Source organism: Chaetura pelagica, unplaced genomic scaffold, assembly GCF_000747805.2.
Source record: "Chaetura pelagica isolate M959 unplaced genomic scaffold, ChaPel_1.0 scaffold49, whole genome shotgun sequence".
NCBI lineage: Eukaryota > Metazoa > Chordata > Aves > Apodiformes > Apodidae > Chaetura > Chaetura pelagica.
In genome coordinates, this window is record NW_009970715.1 from 245,955 (window position 1) to 267,042 (window position 21,088).

The 21,088-nt window shown below is 51.6% G+C and overlaps 2 protein-coding genes across 2 annotated transcripts in view; one reads left to right on the forward strand and one right to left on the reverse strand.

Moving 5' to 3' along the window:
* SSC4D (scavenger receptor cysteine rich family, 4 domains) overlaps window positions 1–11,863 on the reverse strand; it is a 29,786-nt gene extending 17,923 nt beyond the window's left edge. The window contains exons 1-2 of the mRNA XM_010006044.1: window positions 11,854–11,863; window positions 8,542–8,796 (exon numbers count right to left, since the gene is read on the reverse strand). Of these exons, the coding sequence (XP_010004346.1) occupies window positions 8,542–8,796; window positions 11,854–11,863 (265 nt within the window). The remainder of the gene's footprint in view (window positions 1–8,541; window positions 8,797–11,853) is intronic.
* A 1,530-nt stretch (window positions 11,864–13,393) lies between these two features.
* Window positions 13,394–21,088, forward strand: part of DTX2 (deltex 2, E3 ubiquitin ligase) — a 30,501-nt gene continuing 22,806 nt past the window's right edge. The window contains exons 1-2 of the mRNA XM_010006026.1: window positions 13,394–13,697; window positions 18,544–19,129. Of these exons, the coding sequence (XP_010004328.1) occupies window positions 13,394–13,697; window positions 18,544–19,129 (890 nt within the window). The remainder of the gene's footprint in view (window positions 13,698–18,543; window positions 19,130–21,088) is intronic.

Here is a 21,088-nt window from a genome sequence, read left to right on the forward strand (position 1 = left end):
CCCCCCCCACCATGGAAAACGCTCCTCCAGCCTTTTGCTGCTCCTGCTTTTCCAGGCTTGGAGGCACAGGGTGGGAAGAGCTCCCAGGTGGGACCATGTGCAGTGCCCACCCAGCCAAGGACCCTCAAGACCACAAGCTGGGTGGGCTCCCAAACCTCCAGCCTAAACCTGGTGAGAGAGAACGCTAGACCAGTGCGCACCAGTAAGGGGTGCAGGGATGGAGCCACCACGGGTGGGATACAGCCCCATTCCACCTCCCTGCCCTCCCCACCCCACTCCTGCTGCCCCAGCCTCGGGAGGGGACCCGCCAGCAGACAGATGGCTTGGTGGCTGGGGCTGAAGATCAATCTCCTCCCCGAGGTGGAGCCTCTCAATACTCCATTCATCCCTCCCGCAAAAAAAATGTCTCCTTTTGTCCTCCCCCGTGCTCCGGTGGGGCAGGGCTGACAGATTCCCCCTCCACCACCCTGCCCTGGCCAAACCCCCTCACCATGTCCTGCTCCTCGGGGACATTGTCATCCCTGGCAGCTTTTGTGCCTGAGCCAGCACGTTCCTGCTCCCTGGCAGGGCAGCAACAGGCATTAACTGCTGCCCTGCTGTGCCCACCCCAAAACCAGGTAAAAAAACCATTTCCTTCTCATTTCCACCTGCTTCTCCACCCTCATCCAAACTCTTGGGGTTCAGTGGCAAACTGAGCCCTCTTTCCTTGCAGCAGGGTGGGTTCTTGAGGCCCTCTGAGGATGCCTGTGGATGAAAAGCTGCTTTAAAGCCATCACAATAGACATAATGAGCATTGTGGCTGCAGCAGGGAGCAGCATCCTTGTGGAAGGGGCTGCTGGGTTGAGGGGGGGGTTCCCAAAGTGCCTTCAGCCCAAGGTCTGTGGAGCTATGAAGTGTCCTGTAAAACACCCCCCAGCCATGCATCCCATGGAGGAGGCAGCATTCCTGGTGCTGGTGCCTCACCCAGCACAAGCCCTGGTCACTGATGGGGCTGGGGCAGGGCCCTAACGTGGGGCACAGAAACGTGCTCCAGAAAACCCCAGTTTTCACCCCAAATAACGTGCACCCCAGGGGACACCCTGTGCCTGGCCAGCTCTTTGCCTTCTGTGAAAACTCCCTCTTCCCACCTGGAGATAAGACCACACAGGTCCCTTTTGATCCCCTTTTAGTCCCCTTTGGTCTTCTTTGGCCAGGCTTTTGTCCTCTTTGGCCATGCTTTGATCCCCTTTCATCCCTCTTTAGTCCCCTTCAGTCCCCCTCTAGTCCCTTTTAGTCCACTTCAGTCCTTCTTTGGTCCCCCTTTGGTCTCCCTTTAATCCCCCTTGGTCTTTCTTTAGTCCCCTTTGGTCCCCCCTTTAGTCTCCTTTTGTCCCTTGGCCACAGCTGGACCAACCCCCCCTGCTCTCTAACTATCACTTCTTCCACTTTTCCATTATTCAAGCAACTTCCTGAGAAATCACAGCCTTCCAGTCACCACCACCCCAGCAGATCATGATTTGTAATTACCACACTGGTCCAAAAAAAACAGAGAAAAGAACATCATAAAATCCACATACCTGTTTGGTATTTTCTTTCCAGTATAAAGGTGGTTCTATTGAATCCCAGAGAGAAATATTCCCTTTTGAAGCAAAGAGCTGGCTCGTGAGTGAGGGAAAAAAATCAAAATAACCATAAAAAGAAGTGTTGAAATGAATATTCCCAGGAGTGAGGTGATGGGGATAAGGCAGGATTTATTGTCTTGTTTTAATCTCTAGGTGAGATGTTGTTTGGTAAAATGTAAGGAGGAATAAAGAAGAATAAAGAAGGAAGAGGGAAAGGATCTCATCCATCAACCAAACAGCTCCAGCCACTCATCTCTTCACCCCTTTGGTGGCTGTTCCTGGCCAGGTTCTAGCACGGGGCAGCAGCCCTGCACCCCATCCCGGGGCAGCTCATCCCGAGAGGCCAGGAGAGAGCCAGGGAGGAGGGAGAAGAAGAGGAAGGAGAAGGAGGAAGAGAGGGAAGAGCTCTAAGGAGCCATGGCAGGGAGGGAATGGCTCGGGTTTCAGGGAGGCAGGAAGGGACGCAGCCCAAAAACTCGGGTGCTGGCAGAGCCCGGGTCACGCCTCGGGGGAAGGGAGAAGCTGCTGCAGAGGATTTGGGCTTTTCAAGCTCCTTCCCACCTCCCTCCTCGGCTGTCTGAGTGCCCACCTGGAGAGAGGATGCCAGCAAGAACCACCTGGCTGGAAATATTTCTCTGGCTGCCTGAGCCAGCAGCAGGATGCAGAGGGAGGGGACAGTCCCAAGCCTGGGGACTTCTTGCTGGGGCCCCACTCCTCCTGCAAGCCTTGGTCCTCCCTGCCTGCTCCTGGGCAAGGAGTTGCCTTGAGAGGTCCTTTTTTTTTTTCCCCCAAGGTTTTTCCTGCCTGATGGACTGATGTCTGCTGAGGACATTAGAGAGACCTGCCACCTCCCTGTGGTGGGGGATGCCCATGTCCCAGGGCTGGAAACCTCTCCCATCCATCTCCATAACCTCACCTGCTGCATTCCTGTTGTCTCCTTCAGCTCCTGACCAGAGCATCCCTATTTTCAAAGGAAATACTGAAGCCTTTTTAACCCTTCTAGCCTTCAAACCATCATTGCACTTGTCAGCCTCACAACCTCAGCCTCTTGGGTCCTGGCAGCCTTGAAGGCAATGGAAAAAAGGACCCCTAAACAGCCTGATATTCCTCATTTTGTGAATCCTTAAGCTCCCCAGCAACTTTAGGAGCCCGGTGTGACTTGTCTTTGTGTTCAAAAAGCACATCAACAGGATGCTCACAGGGAGGAAGGGGCAGCGGTTCCTTTTGCTCCTCCACAAAGCCCAGACCCTCAAATGACCTAAAACACCCTCAAAAGCCCTTAAACGCTCCAGGTTTTGTGTTTGAACCCAGTACAAAGCAGGTTCTGGCTACAACTAATTGCACAGCTACCCCTCGACTTTACTCTCTTGTAGGGATTCAGTCAGGAGCAAACAAAGCATTTGTTTTCTTATTTATTTCCCCAAGTTCTAACGAGCCAGTTGGAAAACTGCAAGTTTCAAAGGTGTCTTTTTAAGTCTGTTTTTGCCCAAACTTCAACCAGCTCCCCGTGGTCCTGGGCAGCTGCCAGAGCCCTAGGGCTGGGCACCCTCCACCTCAGCACTGATCCCCATCCACACCAGGAATCTCACCCTCCCTCAGTGCAAGGAGGGCTGAGGCCACCAAGCCCTGGAGATGTTCTCCATCCTGGTTGTGATTTTTCTCAGGCTCCTTTTTTTTTTTTTTTTTTTTTTTTCCCGTGGTGCTTAGCTTCCTTCTTCCACTCATATCAGACAATGAAGTTGCCCAGTGCTGGAAAAGACCAAGTTTAGAAAAAGACATCCAGCAGCAGACAGAGTTCTGGACAGTGAGAGGTCTGGGCATGTGCTGGTCCACAGGACAAGTGGAAGATCATTTGTGAACGTGAGAAAATTTTGGCTTGGCAGTCTGAGGATTTTGGGCTTCCACTGCTCTGAGGAGCAGCAAACACTGCCAGCCTTATTCAAGGAGCAGCCACAACATAAGAAAGGCTAATTATAAAATTCCACAGGGCTGTTCTTTTCTTCGCCAGGAAGAAAAAAAATAATACAAAAAGAGAAGCTCTTTTTGTCCTTCTCTATGGTCCTGCTGCCTGGTCCCTCAGGGACATCATTGATGCTGGTGGGTGAGTGGGTCTGGGGGGGTCAGGGCTGAGTAAGGTCATGCCTGTGTCCACTGACAGTGCCATGAGCAGCTTCCTTGGGTGGGGGGCACCTCCAGCAGCTCCCAGTCAATCTCAGCCCTGGGTGGGAACTGGGGGGAGCCAGTGGTTCAGAAACCTGCAGGGGGAGAAGAAAAATGTTACAAATAAAATTAAAAATAAGCTTCCTTTCTCAATGAGCTGGGAAATTACAGGGAGGAGAGAGAAACTTGTGTGTACCTGTTATGGCAGGAAATTGCCATTTCCCATTGCCAGGAAAGATGTTGGCAATTTAGAAGAAGGGCCTGGTGTGATCTCAAAAAGCCACAAGCTGAAACAAAAGGCATCTTTTTACTGGCAGGAGGGAAGAACTGAGCTGTTCCTCGACACCAGTTGCTGCTGCAAACCAGCAGCCAGCTTAAAATGCAGGCCAGGTTTCCCCTGCTGACTGCTGAGCTCCATCACCAGGTATTTACTGGTTTCCTTCCCACTGCCACCTGTGCTTCAGGGAGACCTGGCATCGAGGATACCTGGGATGGAGTCTGCCCTCCTTCCATGCCTCCCTCTGCTCCTCCTGCTGCTGTGGGGCTCCCAGGTGGGACCTGACAAGGTGGAATCCAAGGCAAGAAGCTCTCACACCCCAAACCAACCAGCATCCAGCAGCTGTAGGAGGAGGGAAAGGGAGGGAAAGGCATCAGAATGGTGAGAGACCATTTCATTTCCCCTCTCCTGCTGCAGCTGGGGTCTCACCACACCTCTGTGCTACTTGGTGACCCAAGCACTAATTTTAAGGTATTTTCTGGCAGCTGGGAAGCTCCAAAGGAAGGGCAGGGCTGCGGAAAGAGCAGCTGCAGCACCCACCCCCTCCCCAGACAAAATACCCTTTGTTCCTCCCCGTAATCCATTTCCTGACCAACCAGGTGCTGCAGAAACCAGGTGAGAAAGAGCAGCCCAAGGACGTGGTGCTGACAGGAGGATCTGCAGAGGTCAGCTGGCCTGGACCACTGGCTCTGGTAGCATCCAGAGCTGCAGAAGAGTAGCTGTGGTCCTTAGGGGGGGGGGAAAGGGGATGGAGAACAGGGCACTGAGCCCCCTCGGGTGGTCACAAAGGCTGTGACTCCCTTTTCTGGGTCCCCTCTCCTGGGGTGCAGCCTCAGCCCAGCCTGGGCTCCTGGCAGTGGGATCCCGTGGGGAAACAGCCTCTTGTGTATGAGCTGTGGGTCAGGATGAGCAGCTGGTGGGGACTCCTTTGCCAGCCCTGGGGAATGCAGGCAGCTCTTCTGCTGAAGCTCTGCTGGTGCTGGAGGGGCTGCTGCAGCCACAGCTTAAGGGCTTGAAATAGCATCATGGAATCCCAGACTGGTTGGGGCTGGGAGGGACCTTCAAGATCATCCAGTTCCACCCCCCTGCATGGGCAGGGACACCTCCCCCCAGCCCAGGTTGCTCCAAGCCCCATCCAACTTGCCCTTCAACACTGCCAGGGATGGGGCAGCCACAGCTTCCCTGGGCAACCTGGGCCAGGGTCTCCCCACCCTCACAGCCCAGAATTTCTTCCTCATGTCTCACCTGAATCCCCCCTCTTCCAGTATAAAGCCATTCCCCCTCCTCCCATCCCTCCTTGCCCTTCTCAAAAGCCCCTCCCCAGCTTTCCTGCAGCCCCTTCAGGTACAAGGAGGTGCTCTAAGGTCTCCCTGGATAAATAAAGCCCCAGGGAACTCAAACTGAGCTGAAGTGACTGAGATGCAGTGTGACCTGCGTGGGGACAGGCAGGGGGAGGAGACAGACATTGCTGTGTAGGAACCCGTGCAGGATGGAGATGGTTGTGTCCAAGCCTGGAGCTGAAAATCAGAGAATGATTGGGGTTGGAAGGGACCTTTAAAGGTCCATCTGGCCCAGGCTGATGCAGAAAAGCTCCGGAGGGCTGGAGCGGCTGGGACACAGCTGAGTGTGCACTAGGTGGCAACGCATCTTCAGGGAGAAAGGCTTGAGGGAGCTCGGAAAGGGCTCGGGAGGAGAGCGGAGCCCCCGTGGCTCCAGCCCCGGGGACCTTGGCCCTTGTGGCCAAGAAGGCCAATGGCATCCTGGGGTGCATTAGAAAGGGGGTGGTTAGTCGGTCAAGAGAGGTTCTCCTCCCCCTCTATTCTGCATTGGTGAGGCCACATCTGGAATATCATGTCCAGTTCTGGGCCCCTCAGTTCAAGAAGGACAGGGAACTGCTGGGAAGAGTCCAGCGCAGAGCTACGAAGATGCTGAAGGGAGTGGAACATCTCCCTTATGAGGAAAGGCTGAGGGAGCTGGGTCTCTTTAGCTTGGAGAAAAGGAGACTGAGGGGTGACCTCATCAGTGTTTACAAATATGTAAGGGGTGAGTGTCAGGGGGACAGAGTTAGGCTTTTCTCAGTGATGATCAGTGATAGGACAAAGTGTAATGGGTGTAAATTGGAGCACAGGAGGTTCAAGGTGAATATCCGAAAAAAATTTTATACTGTGAGAGTGACAGAGCACTGGAACAGGCTGCCCAGGGAGGTTGTGGAGTCTCCCTATGATTCTATGATTCTATGATTCTATGATTCTATGACCTGGGGGTCTATCCCAGGGGTCGAGGCCACGAGCAAAGCGGGAGGAGGGCAGGGCAGGCAGAGGGGTGTCTGTAATTAGCACTGATTACGGAGGGAAGGGTGGTGAGTGTGGAGAGATGAGCAGAGAGCCCAGAGCTCCTTGGCTCACCTGGAGCTTCACCTTTTCAGCTCCAGGAGCATCTTCGCAGCGCCCTCACACAGAGCAGCCCAAGGGGTTTGTGCAGCAGGGTCTGGCCGGCTCAGCTGCTCCCCAGGCTCAGGATTCTTGCTGGACATGGTGCCTTGGCTCTGGTAACTCATTCCAGGCTGTGGGACCAGCGTGGCATGCAGCTGGGGCTTGGAGAGGGGAGGGAGAGGCTGAGGGGCAGCCAAGGGCTGGTAGTGCTGAGGGGAGGAACCTCAGGGGTCTGCTTGGCTCTGGTAACTCATTCCAGGCTGTGGGACCAGCGTGGCATGCAGCTGGGGCTTGGAGAGGGGAGGGAGAGGCTGAGGAAAGGGTGGCCGAGGGGCAGCCAAGGGCTGGTAGTGCTGAGGTGAGACACCTCAGGTGTCTGCTCTACCTTGCAGAGCCTGCTGTGTACCCTGGTGCAAGATGTCCTGCCAGGTCTGCTCAGGAGTCCATGCTCCAAAACAAATAATAAGGATAATGATAATAGCAACAATAACAATAATCCAATACCTCAGCCAATGTAATTCTATGCTCTTCCCACAGCTCAGCCACCACCTGGATGGTTTATCCTGGCACAGCCCTTCCTTTCTCCTAGGGAAGCAGCCCTGGAGCCCCTCAGCCCTGATCTAGAACCCTCTTCAGACCCTGGAGCATCACCTAAACCCCTTGCCCAGCTCCCCTCATCAGCCAGGACTCCTTGCTCCTCACCCACAGCATCTCCTCCAGCCATGCCATGGAGCTCTGCCAGGCTCAATACAATCTCTTTTTCCCCATCCACATTTTTTTTTCCCCCTAGTTAGGATCAGGGGGTATTTAATGCCCTTCAAACTCTGCAACCACACAGATCAGAATCTGCTCCCAGCAGGGCTTTATGAAGCCTGCCCATCTCTTCTTCAGGCTTGGGTAGAAAGGGAAAAAAAATCTTCACATTGCTCTTCAGTTCCTTATTCCAGCTGCAGGAGACAGGAATTCCAAGCACCTGAGTTGTAAATGTGAAGTTTATTGCTTGAACAGACACATTACAAGCAGGCTATCAATCACCTTTGGCAATTATTAGTACTTGGTGAGTATTTTGAATTCAAATACGTGACAACCTCATCCATCCTGGAAGAGAAATCCATGGGCATTTGCATACATGGCTGAGCTGCAGGGACACTGAGCTCTGGGGGAGTTTTGTTGCAGCTGCAATGGTTACATGCTCAGCCCTGTACATTTTCTGGAAGCAGAAAATCAACCCTCTATAAGCCCAGGAAAGGTGAGTCTCCTGAATTTAACCCAGGAAGCAGAGTTTTAAAATATCCCTCCCTGCCTACAGTGTAACCTGGTTCTACAGGGTATTATTATTATTTTTTCTTTCATTATGGAGTCTAAGAATAATGTACTTTGGTTTTTAGAAGCCCTTCTGGAGCAGGTGTATCACAGCAGATTATGGGTGAATCATTTCTGGAGGGTGTAAAGTCCAGGGAAGATGAAAATGGTTTTATAAGGACTGGTGAATGTTTCCTGCTTCTGAAATGCCTTGGTGATGGTTTGTTCTGTAGCTGCTGAGCACCCAGCAAGGGGAAAAAACCCTGGGTGGGGTCTGACCTACCTCTAACCCAGTGTTAAGAAGGAATTTGCCTCCCCTCGAGGTGCTCTAGGGTTCATGTTTAACTGCATCATTTCATCTTTAAATACACACACAAGGGGTCTGACCAGGGTGAAGCAAGCAGCTGGCAGGAAGCAGGGCTGTGCTGCTGGAGGTATCTGTGGCACACACAGTGTTTCACAGTCCTCACTCACCCTGTGCTCAAACAAGGGGCAGGGCAGGAATCCCAGGGGGTTTGTTGCTGATTTGCATGAGTGTAAATGAAACCAAGAACAACTCTCCTCGAGGAGTTGAGCAACTGGTCAGTCCTCAGTTGAATCTTGGTCTGGGGGGGTTCCAGCCCCCTCGGAGCCACTTCCAAATAGCAGCCCCCACGGACACGTGCAGTCGTTAAGCTTCGTTAGGGGCTGCATCTCTAATGAGATGCTGATGTCATGGGCTCTGCTGAGCCTCGGGGACAGAGGCAGTGACACCGGGGGGTGTGTGTACGCCTGGTGTTCCTCCACAAAGGGGCAACTTCTATCTCCCGGACCCGAAATATCGCAGAAGGGGTGTCAGGAGGAGACCCCGCTGGCGGGGGAAACCACAGCCCGTAGGCAGCTCCGGCGGGGGCTGCGCGGCAGACGAGCTCCACGGGCTTGTTCTTCACGATGTAGGCATCCTGTGGCTCCAGCAGGAAGTGAGGGAGGGTCTCTGCTGGGGCTGAGGGGAAGGAGTCGGGCAGCACTTCACTGTACTCCAGCCCTGCCAAGGGAAGGAGAAGGTCAGGAGGTGCCTCGAGTCCCAGCCCAGCAGGGATGCAACTCGTACCTACGCTGCTCCAGCCCTTCTCCTCCTTCCCAGGGTAGGCTGGTGTCACCAACAGCTCTTGCTGTGCTTGGAAAAGCAAAACAGGGCTGGAAGATCTCACCCCCCAAACAAGGAAACCTAGAGATGTGCTGCTGCCAGGCTTTTCCCAGGTACCAGCTCATCCAGCCCTACCCAAGCCCCAGCTGACCCCAAAGCCTGGGTGATCTCCCTAGAGGACGACGAGTCAAAAGCAAACCAAACCCAATCCAGGGATGGTGATGGGGACACTGAGAAGGCTCCAGAGGGGCTGGTGTCCCTCACCCCCAAGCCTCCCTCCCACATCCTGGAGGAATGCATAGGAATGCTCCAAGGAAAACGCTGGCAGGGCTGGGAATGCTGCCCATGATCCTGCACGTCCTGCTCTTTGGTGGAACCATCTCTGGGATCTCACCTCCCCTGCCAATGTCTGGAACTCAGCATCGGGGGGCCGGGCCGGCCCTGAGGCACCAGCTCCTTCGGAGGACTCGCCTTTGCCCTCCCGGGCAGTCCGGCTGAAAGCAGGAACGTCCCACCCGGTGCTGCTCGGGGCTTTCCGGGAGCTGAGGGAACCCGCCAGGTCTTGCCAGGGTTGCACTCCCACCTGTAAATGGTTTTCCCACAAGTCAGTGGTCTTCTTCGGTGCCCAGAAGGGCTCTGGAGAGAGTTGGGTTCGGTGGCATCCTGTATCCAGGTGGATCTGCTCTCTCCTCCCTGCCTCAGCTTTCCTCTTCGTTCATGCCTGGAATAAACCCCCTGCCCAGGCAAATGCTTTGTTCTGCCTCAGTTGCCATCTGTATTTTCTCCTCCAAAGGGTACTCTCTTGAAGCTTGTTTTGAGGAGTTCAGGTTTGGAGCACTGGAGTTTTATTTTTCCTGTTGTTTTGGCTGTCAACCCAGCCACCTTGCTCTGTGACCATAAGTAGTGGCTGGAAGAAGGCAGGGTTGTGTCAAGGGCAGATGGATCTGCTTGGCTGGATGTATTAATTCACTCTCCTTGCTCTGTTCTTAGCCCAGGGTTGCTGCCAGCTGCATGCTCATCAGTGCTGGGTGCTCTTGTAGTGAAAAACATGCTTAGATGTGAGTTATCTCCTGGTCAGAAGTGCAGGTCAGCTGGTGGGGAGGGCCCTGGTGGGGTGGTTTGGGGTCAGGATGGCACAGGGCACCTGTGACACTGCCCAGGGTTGTGGGCTCAGCACAGCCCTGCTGCCTCCCTGTGCTTTGTGTGCTCTTCTAATCCCTCTCTCATCTTTTCCCGTGGGCTCTTTGCAGCACTTCCAGTCCCATCTCTCGTGCAGTGTTAGTGGTGCTTCAAAAATCCCTCCTGGGCACCCTCTTTTCTGAGCCACCTGCTGAAAAATCTCCCTTTTACCAATCTGGTGGGAGTTTATTTATTTATTTATTTTCATGCAGGCCAGCTCAAGGGCTTCTTGGCCTTTTTCCTTTCCAGATACAAGCTAGCATACCATTTAAACCTTTATCCATGCTGGCAATTTCAGTTCAGAAACTTACAAAGGGATTTGGCATTTTTAGAACTAATCTCAGACCCATGAATTTTAAGATCCTGCATTTTAAGCGAAAGAAAACTCTGCTTTCTGGAAGTAGAACAGGTTTGAGAAATAAACATGTCTTTCAAATGCTTAAATTCCCATCTGCCCCTCCCCAGCTTTCTCACCACCATTTACTGGAGCTCGAGGAGCAGGGAGTGAATCTGTTAGGAAGCACAACTGTGAAATACACCCAGTTCTTTTCCTGTCCAAGTCTCTAATTAAAGGCATGTGGGCAAACGCTTCAGAGGTTGTGCTGGGGTGTGAAGATCCAGACAAACAAATCCCAATTCAAGATCTGAGCCTGAGTTACCTCCTAAGAGGAGGGCAGTTGGATAGAGTTTGCACTTCAAGTAGTTAGATTTTGTTTTCCTTTGGGGCAAGGTGCCCACAGGATTTCTAACTGGAGTTAGGACTGAATAAACACAGCTTTTAGGGCTTGGCGTGACTTTTAGCTTTTCAAGGCACTTTTCAAGCTCAAGGTGAAGTGGGATTTTAGCAAAGATGTGTAGCTGCTCTCTCTGGGCTGTAAGTCTGACCAGGACAGAGCCAGGAGCTGGTGCAGCTGAAGAGCTGCTGCTCACACCCCAAACTTGGTGCTGGTGAAGTGGGATGTGCAGTGACCCCCTGAGCCACAGCCAGCCCTCTCCATACAGCTCATCCTGCCCCAAATCCTTTTTGCCTCAGTGCAACACACCCAGCAACTCCAGGGGGTGGACTGAGAACTCTACAAGCAGCTCTTGCACAGAGTTTCTCAGCTTTTAATATTTGTGTGCTGCTGAAATGGTGGAGAGGGGAAAGGAACTGCAAATTCAGGACTTTCCTTTCTCTTGTTTGCCTTCATTCAGGGACTGGTGTCATTTTGGCTTCCTGAAGCTCTCCCGCATTCCTCACTTCCCAATCCATGCAAACAGCTGCTGGCTCCAGCAGGGAGAACTGGCAGGAGGCTGAAATACACCCCTTGCTTTTCCTCTGGACCTGCAGTCCCAGTGCAGGCAGGAAATATTTTCCCATTTTGATGGAGGAGCAACTGTCGGAGCATATGTTGCTCACATGCAGCTGGTCTGGGCAACTTTACTTACCTGTGGTCCAGGGTTCAACCCTCACTGCCATCCAAGGAGGTGAGCAGGAGACTTTTGTCACCAGGGCAGTGTCACAGAGAGAGGAAAGTGGTACATGACAGAGGTGGCATTGGGTGCTCTTCTGCTGGGACACCTTCTTTTTTCCATTTCCTGCTGCTGTGTTTCAAAAAGGAAGGAAAAGAAATCAGTGGCAGCCTCCCTTTGCTCTCCTGCTCTGCTTGGGGCAGTAGGATGTGCAGATGAATGTTTGGTAACAACAATTTTTTTGGGGGGGAAAGGTGTTTGCTCTCTGTTTGGAGCTCAGAGAACCTGCTGCAGGTGCATGGCTTCATGGGGGATTTGACTCACTGGTGGACATGCTGGTGGTCCATGAGAAGGAAGTGAGTTGATGTGAAACCTGTCATAAAATGAACTGACAGAGGCAGGTGTTTGGTTTAGTACCTCAAGTTTGGATTTGCTGGTTTGAGCAGTAAAATTTAACTGCCCTTGATGCATTAGAGGAGGGTGCATTACATCTCAAGATCAGTTGCAGAGATCAGGGTCTTCTGTTGGTGATCTGGAGCAGTTTGTCACCAACACCAGGCAATCTGGGGGTGTTCTGTAAAAAATCTCAGAGGAGCTCATGAGCTCATTTACACTGAGTTCCTGGAGAAGGTGTTGCTTTCCTCTTAAAAAATGCAGACGTGTGGGTGTGTCTGTTCTTCGCTCGCTCTCTTCCCATTTCTTTTTTAAGCCAGCAAACCACACCAGCATGATGGATGGGATGCTCCATGGAGCGTGGGATCTTCCCCTATCCAGCAGCAGGGATGTCATTCTCCATGCAGATGGCATCTTCCAGTGGGAGCCACCCACTGCTGCTCTGCCTCTTGGGAGACCTGAACTTTTCCATTAGATGAGCAAGAAGCTCGTAGCTCTCTGCTGGTAGTTAAGCAAGTGATGGATAATGTGAGACCTTAGGAGGGGGAAGGTGAATTTATTTTAAAACAAAATGAGTTTTGCTCATTTGCAGTCATACCCACCTGCTCATGAGGTGAGATCTCCAGTGGTCTGTCTGGCATTTGGGCATTGAGACATGTGTCCAGATGGCCTGGGCATCAGTCCTTGCAATGACACAGCAGACAAGGAATGTCAAATATCAGACCTTTGGTGTCTCTTGGACAGCTTGGTGACCACGTGATGGCTTTGGGCCTGCTTTTTTACATCCCTTGGGGGCTGTGATGGGGGGGAGTGATGATGATGTTTTGTCTCTGCTCCCTGTCCCTTCTCTGTGTGTCATTAGGATTTACTCACTGCCCTTTGTGTCTTTATCTGGATGTCTTGAGGCTCCTACCCTGTTCTCTCCCAAATAATCTTTTAATGGTTTGAGGCTCTGGCTCCAGGCTTTCTTGATGCAGATGGTTCCTTGTTTCAAGCCTTGGCACACTCCTGAGCATCTGAGCTTTGGTCAGGGCTTATGAATGTGCCCAGTGCAAAACAACAGCAGCTCTAGAGTGGTTTTGTCTGCAGTGACTGGTCATGTCTGGGACTGCAAATCATAAGAAGCTGAGATTCTCTAAAGACTTTTTGCTCTAAATTAGCAAGAAAAGTTGCTAACATTGCCAGGAGTGGGCAGTGGCACCTCATTTGCCCCTGACCAGAGGGTTTTGAGGCCAATCCACTTCTCTGTGATCTAAATGCATTGTGAGCATCATCTGTGAAAGGCTGAGCTTGTTTCCCTCTCTTAACCAGCCCGTGTGGTTCAGATGCAGGGCAGGGTGGATTTGGGGCATCATCCTCAGCTCCGTGCGCTCTGTTTCTTGCTGCAGGTCCTGCAGAAGAAGATGGTGTAAGGCCAAGTGCAGCTGCCACTTCCAGTCCTGGCGTGCCCAAACCTCAGGGAGAGAGGAACATGGCAGCAGCTCAGGGAGCAGGAAGCAGCTCAGCTGGACCATCCGGACCCAGCTCAGCCCCAGGGCACAGCAGCAACTCCACAGCGGTGGCGGTGTGGGAATGGCAGGATGAATTTGGCAAGTGGAGGCCCTACCGAGGGAACGTCTGCAGCTACATTGAGCAGGTTTTTCAGGCCTCTCAGCAGAAGGGCAGGCCTTCAGGATCGAGGCCTGTCAGCAGCATCCCTTTAGGACATGCAGATCCTGTCTTGGCCCCCTACGTCATCGACATCCAAACCTGGACGCAGTTCCGGCAGGACACAGGTAAGGGAGCTTCCCTGCCCGTACTGGGCTTTTGATGAGGTGCTTGGGGATAAGAGGGACCTTGTGCTGCACAGGAGAGCCCTACAAAGCTCTGCTGGGCAGGTCTTTGATGGATGGTCTGTTACAGAATCATAGGATGGTCAGGGTTGGAAGGGACCTCTGGAGATCACATAGTCCAACCCCCCTGCCAGAGCAGGATCCCCTAGAGCAGATCCCACAGGAACATGTCTAGGTGGGTTTGGAATGTCTCCAGGGATGGAGACTCCACAACCTCCCTGGGCAGCCTGTCCCAGGGCTCTGTTACCCTCAGAGTAAAGAAGTTTTTTTCTTATATTTCTGTGCTCCAGTTTGTGCCCATTGTCCCTTGTTCTGTCACTTGGCACCACTGAGAAGAGTCTGGCCACATCCTCCTGATGCCCCCTGTAGATATTTATAAACATTGATGAGTTCCCTCCTCAGCCTCCTTTTCTCTAAGCTAAACAGACCCATATCTTCTCTCCTGGTGCTGTCTGCTGCTCAGCTGTTGGCATATGAGGAATTCTGGGTTGGCTGGTGTGGACCTGCCAGGTTGATCTCCTAAGGAGCCTCCTGACAGGACCTGTGGGGCTCAGATCTCATGAGCCAATGCCCTCAGAGGAGCTGCAGACTTTCTTCCTGCCCCCACCCACATCCATTCAAGACCACTCACATAAAAAGGCCCGTTTGCCTCCCTTGTTCCCTATGGAGCTGGAGTGCCAGCTGCTTTCCCTTGGCACACTGCCCTGTGCAAGCTGCTTCGCCGGAGCCTGCAGCCCCCGCACGCCGCCGTGGTGCTGCAGCACCACCTTCCCCACACTTGTGCTCTGCCAGGCTGGCTTGCTTCCTCCCAGGGAGGAAGAGGTAGGCTGGGCTTAATAGCAGGATTGAGACCTGATTTTGATTTCCCATCTCGTCTCTCTTCGGGTCACTGAGGCTAGCAGCTCAGAATCTACTGAGACAACTCCTACCCTCTTTTACTCCAGATGTGCTGAGCAGCTGTAGCTTAGGAAGGGAGCAGGGGTGGAATGCATGCTCCTCATCTCTGGAAAATCCAGGGAGATCCCAAATTACACACCCTGAATGAATGGCTGCTTTGGAACATTCTTTGTGCATCAGTTTCCCCCTTGCTAACATTTTTCCCATCACCCCAGGATGCAGTCAAGCATGACCCCATGCTTTAGAGATGGGCAGCGTGCTGGTTTCTTGCCAGTTGAAGCAACAAGTGAGCAATATCTTGAATTAGCTGCACTATCAGGCAGTTTCTACAGGAAAGGGAAGTGGTTGTAGCAAAGCCAAGTGGTCGTCACAGCTGCATCTGTGTTTTTATTCTGACTTGTTGACCTCAGGATTAGTTTCTCTAGTGGCATCCTGGGTGAGGAGCTTTCTTAGCTGGATGCCTTGGCAGATCTGCTCATCATGGGCTGTTTGAGCACTTCGAAGCCCTCCTGAGGCTTGGCTTCAAGCAATACAGCGTGGACCACCAGAGGTGGCTCCAGTGGCTGCTTCTTTCTTGTTTTCTTCATGTCAAACTTGAGAAGGAACCTTCCAGCCTCTTGTCCTTTCAGCCAGTACCCAACACTTGAGTAGCAGTCCTGGGCTGTCCCATGTCAGGAAATGTCCCAGTTTGGTGAGGGTGAGCAGAGTGTCTTTGTGTGTCACATCTCTGCTCTCCTGTCACACTCCTTGGCTTCTTAGTAAATGGTGCTGATGGCTTCTGCACAGCAGGGACATCCCTCTCCTGTGGACTTATCCCTCTACAAAGGTCTTGTATCTCTTTAGACCTTCATGAAACACCTAGCAAGTATTGTCCATCACAGAGTGGTTTGGAGTCTGTCATCTCTAAGGGACAGCCCAATATAATTTTAGAATTGTTGTTGCCTGATGTGATCTCATCTTTCCTTGGATGAGATCTGTGGTTGACAAAAAGGCCGATTCCACTTCCTGGCTCCCCTGCAGCATTCCCCACCAGTTTGGAGGGATGCTGATCAAATGGCCAGGTCTGTGAGTCTCCTTCCACAGATACCTGTGTGCTCTGCCATGTGACTATTCCAAACATTCTCATATCCCCATTCAGTGGCCCAGTTCTAAGCAAATCTTTTTCTCTCTGCAGGGCTCTGCCTTAAACCTGAACCCTACTAAGGCAGCAGCCAGCTGACCTTTGTTATGTGCTGGAGAGAGAGAGAGAGAATCTCTGCAGGAAACATCTCCATGAAAAAAATAAATCTTGAAACAGAGCAAAAAAAGTAGGCTGTTGTATTCTGCTCTTTAGCTGGTAGACAGACAAATAGGCTCTTCAAAGGAAGCCAGGCAGAATAACAGGAAGCCAGTGTTAACGGGACCAGTGTCCCCACCACCAGGGAACAGCAGCTGTGCAGGGGGATCTGGTGGGCAGGATTAGCCCTGGGCTTCAGCTGCTGGTCGAGGCAGATTAGCTGTGAGTCAATGCAGGAGAGCAGCAGGAGTTGTCCTCTCACCACAGCTGTTTGCCCACCCTGGAGAGGAATGCCAGTTTCCCTGCCAGCCTAGGGGTTGTTTTCCAAATGCGTGGCCTTGTGACTGGCTCCTAAAAGCTCTTCTGCCTGCTGCTGTTTCAAGATGTTAAAAATACAAGTTGCTTGCAAACTCCTCAAGGCCTCTCTATGCTGCTTTTAGCTGCTCACTTGCCAACAAAGCAGGGGCAGCCTTGCTGATCTCCTCTGAGATGTGTCCTGTGATGCTTTCTGACACCTTGTTTTAACCATGGTAGTTCTCTTTCTCCTGGGAACAGGTTCCCTGCACTCCTCTCTAAACGTAGCAGTGCATTTCTCACCATCTCACTTCCAGCCCAGTCTCATCCCCAGCCCTCCTTCTGCTCAGGGGTTCATCCCTGTTGTTGTCCACCTGTTGAGGCCAGAAGTTACATGCTTCTCCAATTTGGCAGAACCTCCTTGCTGGATAGGAGCAGCCATTGCTGGAGTTTGCTCTTGGCTGTTTCATCTGCTTTCCCACACAAGATATTGATTCCTGACTCGGGAAGGTCGGGTTGGTTCTGCTGATACCTTCTGCCTTGACTTCTACCAGGGGAAAGTCTTGTCCCACAGGAATCCCTGGGCTTTGTGGTTGAACTGCTGGGGTTCAGCCCCAGCTCTTATGGGTGAGGTTGTGTTTCACTGCCTGCTGAAGCTTTTTAGGTGTGCTAATGAGATGTTACCTGTTGGATGGTATCACTGGAGAGTCCCACAGGATGCTTGGTGCTGCTCTGGCTGCTGAAGCAAAAGTTAGGAGTGACTGCTGGACCTTTCCTGGCTGCCCAGCCCCTGCCTGGGCTGAAGCAAAGCCATTTCAGTCCCCAGGGCCTTCAGTTCCCCAACAGAAACATAAGTCCTGCTCTTCTTAGTCAGGCATGTTCTGCCTTTGAGAAGAACTTGCAGCAGTGAGGAAAGAGTTAGTGCCCTTACAGTTGGAGTCAAGTCCCAGTACTTTCCATAATATCCCAATACTATGGAGTGGAGAGGACAGCAGTGTCAGGCAGAGACACTCAAGCCAGAGCCTGAACATGGGTAGCAGTTGGGTTTGGGCAATGTATGGTCCCACATGGGCTCTTCCCTCTTCCTTGGGATGTTCTTGTTGGGCAGAAAGCTTCCTTGGACTGCATGTCCAAAACAGAGCCACCAGCAACATCCTGAGGCACCTACCCGTAGGCTTTAGGTATGAACAGTGTTTTTATCTGTGGTCCTGGAGCTCAGGGTCACAACTCTCATGACCTCTTAGGAGGCTTAATTTTATTTTTTCCCTCTTGGTGCTGTTCTTCTCTGAACTCCCTCTGTGTTAGAACAATTTGCTGCTCCCCTGTTGGCCCCTGCCCACTGGCATCCCCAGACTAGCTCACCCTGCAGCACTTCCTGCTCCTATTTCTCCATGCAAAGTGCTGCTGAGGATCTTCCCAGCAGCAGTTTTGACCCTGCTGCAGGAACCTGTTTTTACAGAGGTTGCAGAGCTCCTGTCCTGTTGGGTGGCTTTCCCTTGCTCTCATTGGGCTTTTTCTTTTTTTGAATACACAGCTAAAGTAACCAGGAGTGAAGCCACCCTGGAGAGCCTGGGGATTTGGAGCTCCTGCTGTTGAGTGGCCTTGCAAGAGCAGTGTGTCCACTTTAATTTCTCTTCCTTTCTCTGAACAGCTTCTCCCTCCAGTTTCCAAATTACTTCATTATCATCTCCTCTCTAGCCTTGCCCTGTTTCCCAGCAGTCAGGACCTGGAGAAGCTGGTCCTATCTCTGCCCTCTCCAAAGTCCTTGTGGGACTTCACCCACTCCCCCAAGAGCAAAGTTGCCCAGACCCTTGCTTAGCAAAGTGGGCCCCTTAACTCCAGCACTCCTGCAAATCACTTCTCCATAGTGTCATGTCTCTATAGTTACCCTGTTGTCAAGGCTGTGGGAGTTGAGGGTTTTTTTAGCCAGATTTGTGCTTCGGCCTGATTTCTATTTTCTTTTTTATCTACTTTGTAACGTCACGGGGGCATATGTGATTGCTGTGCCTTTGTGCTCGGGTGTGTCTATATCTGCATCCTCTCCCCTTCCCTCCTTTTCCCACCCTTCCTCCGAGCAGCTTTTGAACCTGTTGCCAGCCTGCAATCAGATCTGGCAGAGGGACAGGGATCTTGGGGGTGTTGCGTTTCCATCAGCTTCGCGAGCAAACCCAGCCTCTTGGCAGGAGAACCTATGTTAGTGCCTCTGTTGAGGAAGGGGAAATCCACCCTGATGGAGACACAGCAGAAATGAGTCCCTGACACCAGTTCCTCCTCACTTTTCTGCTCACCAAATGATTTTATTTCCCCCCTCTCCCTGCACAGGAACCATGCGGGCTGTTCGCAGGCACCTCTTCCCCGGGGACTCGGCTGCTGGGCATGGCATTGTCTGGGAGTGGCAGAATGATGAAAGGGGTTGGTCCCCTTATGAGATGAAGGTCTGTGTGTTTCTGGAGCAAGCCCATGCCACGAGTCACCAGCAAGTAGATCTTGGACCCTTGGGCTACAACTATGAAGTTGACTTTGCTGCTCAAGTCCAGATCAACAAGACCACGAAGTTCCGCCGCAGCGTCCAGAGGCGTTTGGACACCCCGTACCCAGTGATAACCTCCCTGGCATCCCTTCACACAGGGGTGGCTTGTTCCTGCCAGCAGTGCTGGTTGAACAGTGGGACTGGTCCTATCACCACACGCTACCGACATTCCATGATAAACTTCCCCAACTCTTCCACTACTCATCAGGTTTCCGGGAGGACAGCGTCAGTAAGTTCTTCCAGCGTCGGCTTCGTGCCCTATAACAAACCAACTTTGTCTGGAGCAAGGTCAACACCCAGACTCAATGCACAGAGCACCTGGGCTTTGCCTCAAGCTGTGGGTCCCAGCACAGGACTGTCTGCAGCTAATGGAGTCAGGTACAGACCCTCATTCACCTTTAAACACTCTGCACATGTCCAAGAGACCTGCTGTGCTCAGGTCTTCATTATCTAGGAGCCTCTCTGTCCTAGAGGTCTTCACAAGGGTCTTCTCCCTAGACTGGGAGGGGTGTTTGTGCCTTTTTGTCAAGCAGAGTGGATGATAAGGCTTCTTCTCTACTTTTGCCTTCTTTTCTCTCACTTGAAATCTAGTCTCTTGTCTACTAGTCCCCTGAACTGCTGAACAAAGCAGGCAGGTTGAGATCCTGCAGGTTTCAGAAAATTAAAGGTGATTAGTGACATTTCTGATTGCACTTAAAACCAATTTTGAGTGGGACTGAGTGAATGAAGAGGGGACTTGTAAGCACCCTTATTAAATCTGAAATATGCAGTAAACATGGAGTGGAAAACTGCTTTGTGTTCAAAGCTCTCCCACTTCCAGAAAGGACCCCAGGACTTGCTGTGTGTGACTGAGACCTAAATTCTTTGAAAAAAATCAGGAAGTACATGTTGGACATTTTTAAAGTGAACAAGCAGGGAAAAAAAAGCCAAACAACAAACAACCCAAAGGCATAGATTTTATCAAGGATTTTCTTAATCCGTTTTAAGATGTTTAGAGAACTGGATCAATAATTTACTTTCCCCTTCCCTTGATACCTTGAAGCATATTGATCCCTCTCTATCTGAAATCAGTGGGGTGACACTTGCAATTTGAGTGGTGCCCAGGCTATTTTTCAGGCTAAATGCTGATGCAGAGCAAAGATGCCACTGGAGAATTGCAGAAGAGGTTCATTTTGCACGTGTTGAGGTGCTTTGATGCTTCACTGTTGTGATGTTGGAGGACTGGAAACACAAGCAGGACAACAAGTGATTTATTATCCAGCTGAACCTCTCCTTGTGAGGGTTTTCCCTTTCCCCTTATTTTCCTTCAGCAAACTGTTGTCCCAAAACAGGGTCAGTGTGCCCAGTGCAATAATCCATCCCACACACAGGGCTGAGGTGTTTCCTTGTTCCAGTTCTGCACAAAAAGGGGTGCTGGGTGGTAAATCCACAAAGCCAGCACCTGTAACATAGGGGGTTTTATACACAAGAAAATGCAAAATTACCTTATCTCTTAACTATACTGATGTCATTTGTCTACATAGTGGGTTAACTAGTTCTTTGCTTCCACTTAAACTCTTAGTGCTCCTACTTTACACTAGGCATACTCAGAGGGTGGGGGCTTTTGTGAGTAGGGGGGGCCTTCCAGCCTGAGGGAGGATATTTTAGTATATTAATGAGGTGAGTTCACAGTAGGCTTAATTAGTCATTGTCTTCTGTTATCTGTTCTTAGGGCTTAAGTCTAAAGACATTAACAGTTTGTATCTTCCCATGGAAGCTGTGGCTGCCCCATCCCTGGAAGTGTTCAAGGACAGGTTGGATGGGGCTTGGAACAACCTGGTCTGGTGGGAGGTGTCCCTGCCCATGCAGGGGGTTGGAACTGGATAATCTTGAAGGTTTCTTCCGACCCAAACCAGTCTGTGATTCTATGATTCAACTCTTCTGCATATTAAGATATGCTCAGTGAACACCCTTCCCTTGGCCATGAGGTATTTTCCTTAGGGTCATTATCAGGAGTTTCCTTCTTCAGGGTCAACAGAGTGAAATGATTTTCCTCATACTCTTGTTCTTTTTCAATCTTTTTTTGATGCTTTTCTCTCTTGAGAGAGTTGAGGTTGTTCAGCCTGGAGAGGAGAAGGCTCTAGGCAGACTTTCATAGCACCTTCCAGTATCTGAAGGAGCTCCAGGAAAGCTGAGGAGGGACTTTTTAGAAGGTCAGGGAGTGATGGGATGAGGGGGGGTGGCTTTAAACTGGAAGAGGGGAGATTTAGATGAGATATTAGAAACAGGGTGGTGAGACACTGGCCCAAGTTGCCCAGAGAAGCTGTGACTGCCCCATCCCTGGAAGTGCTGAAGGGC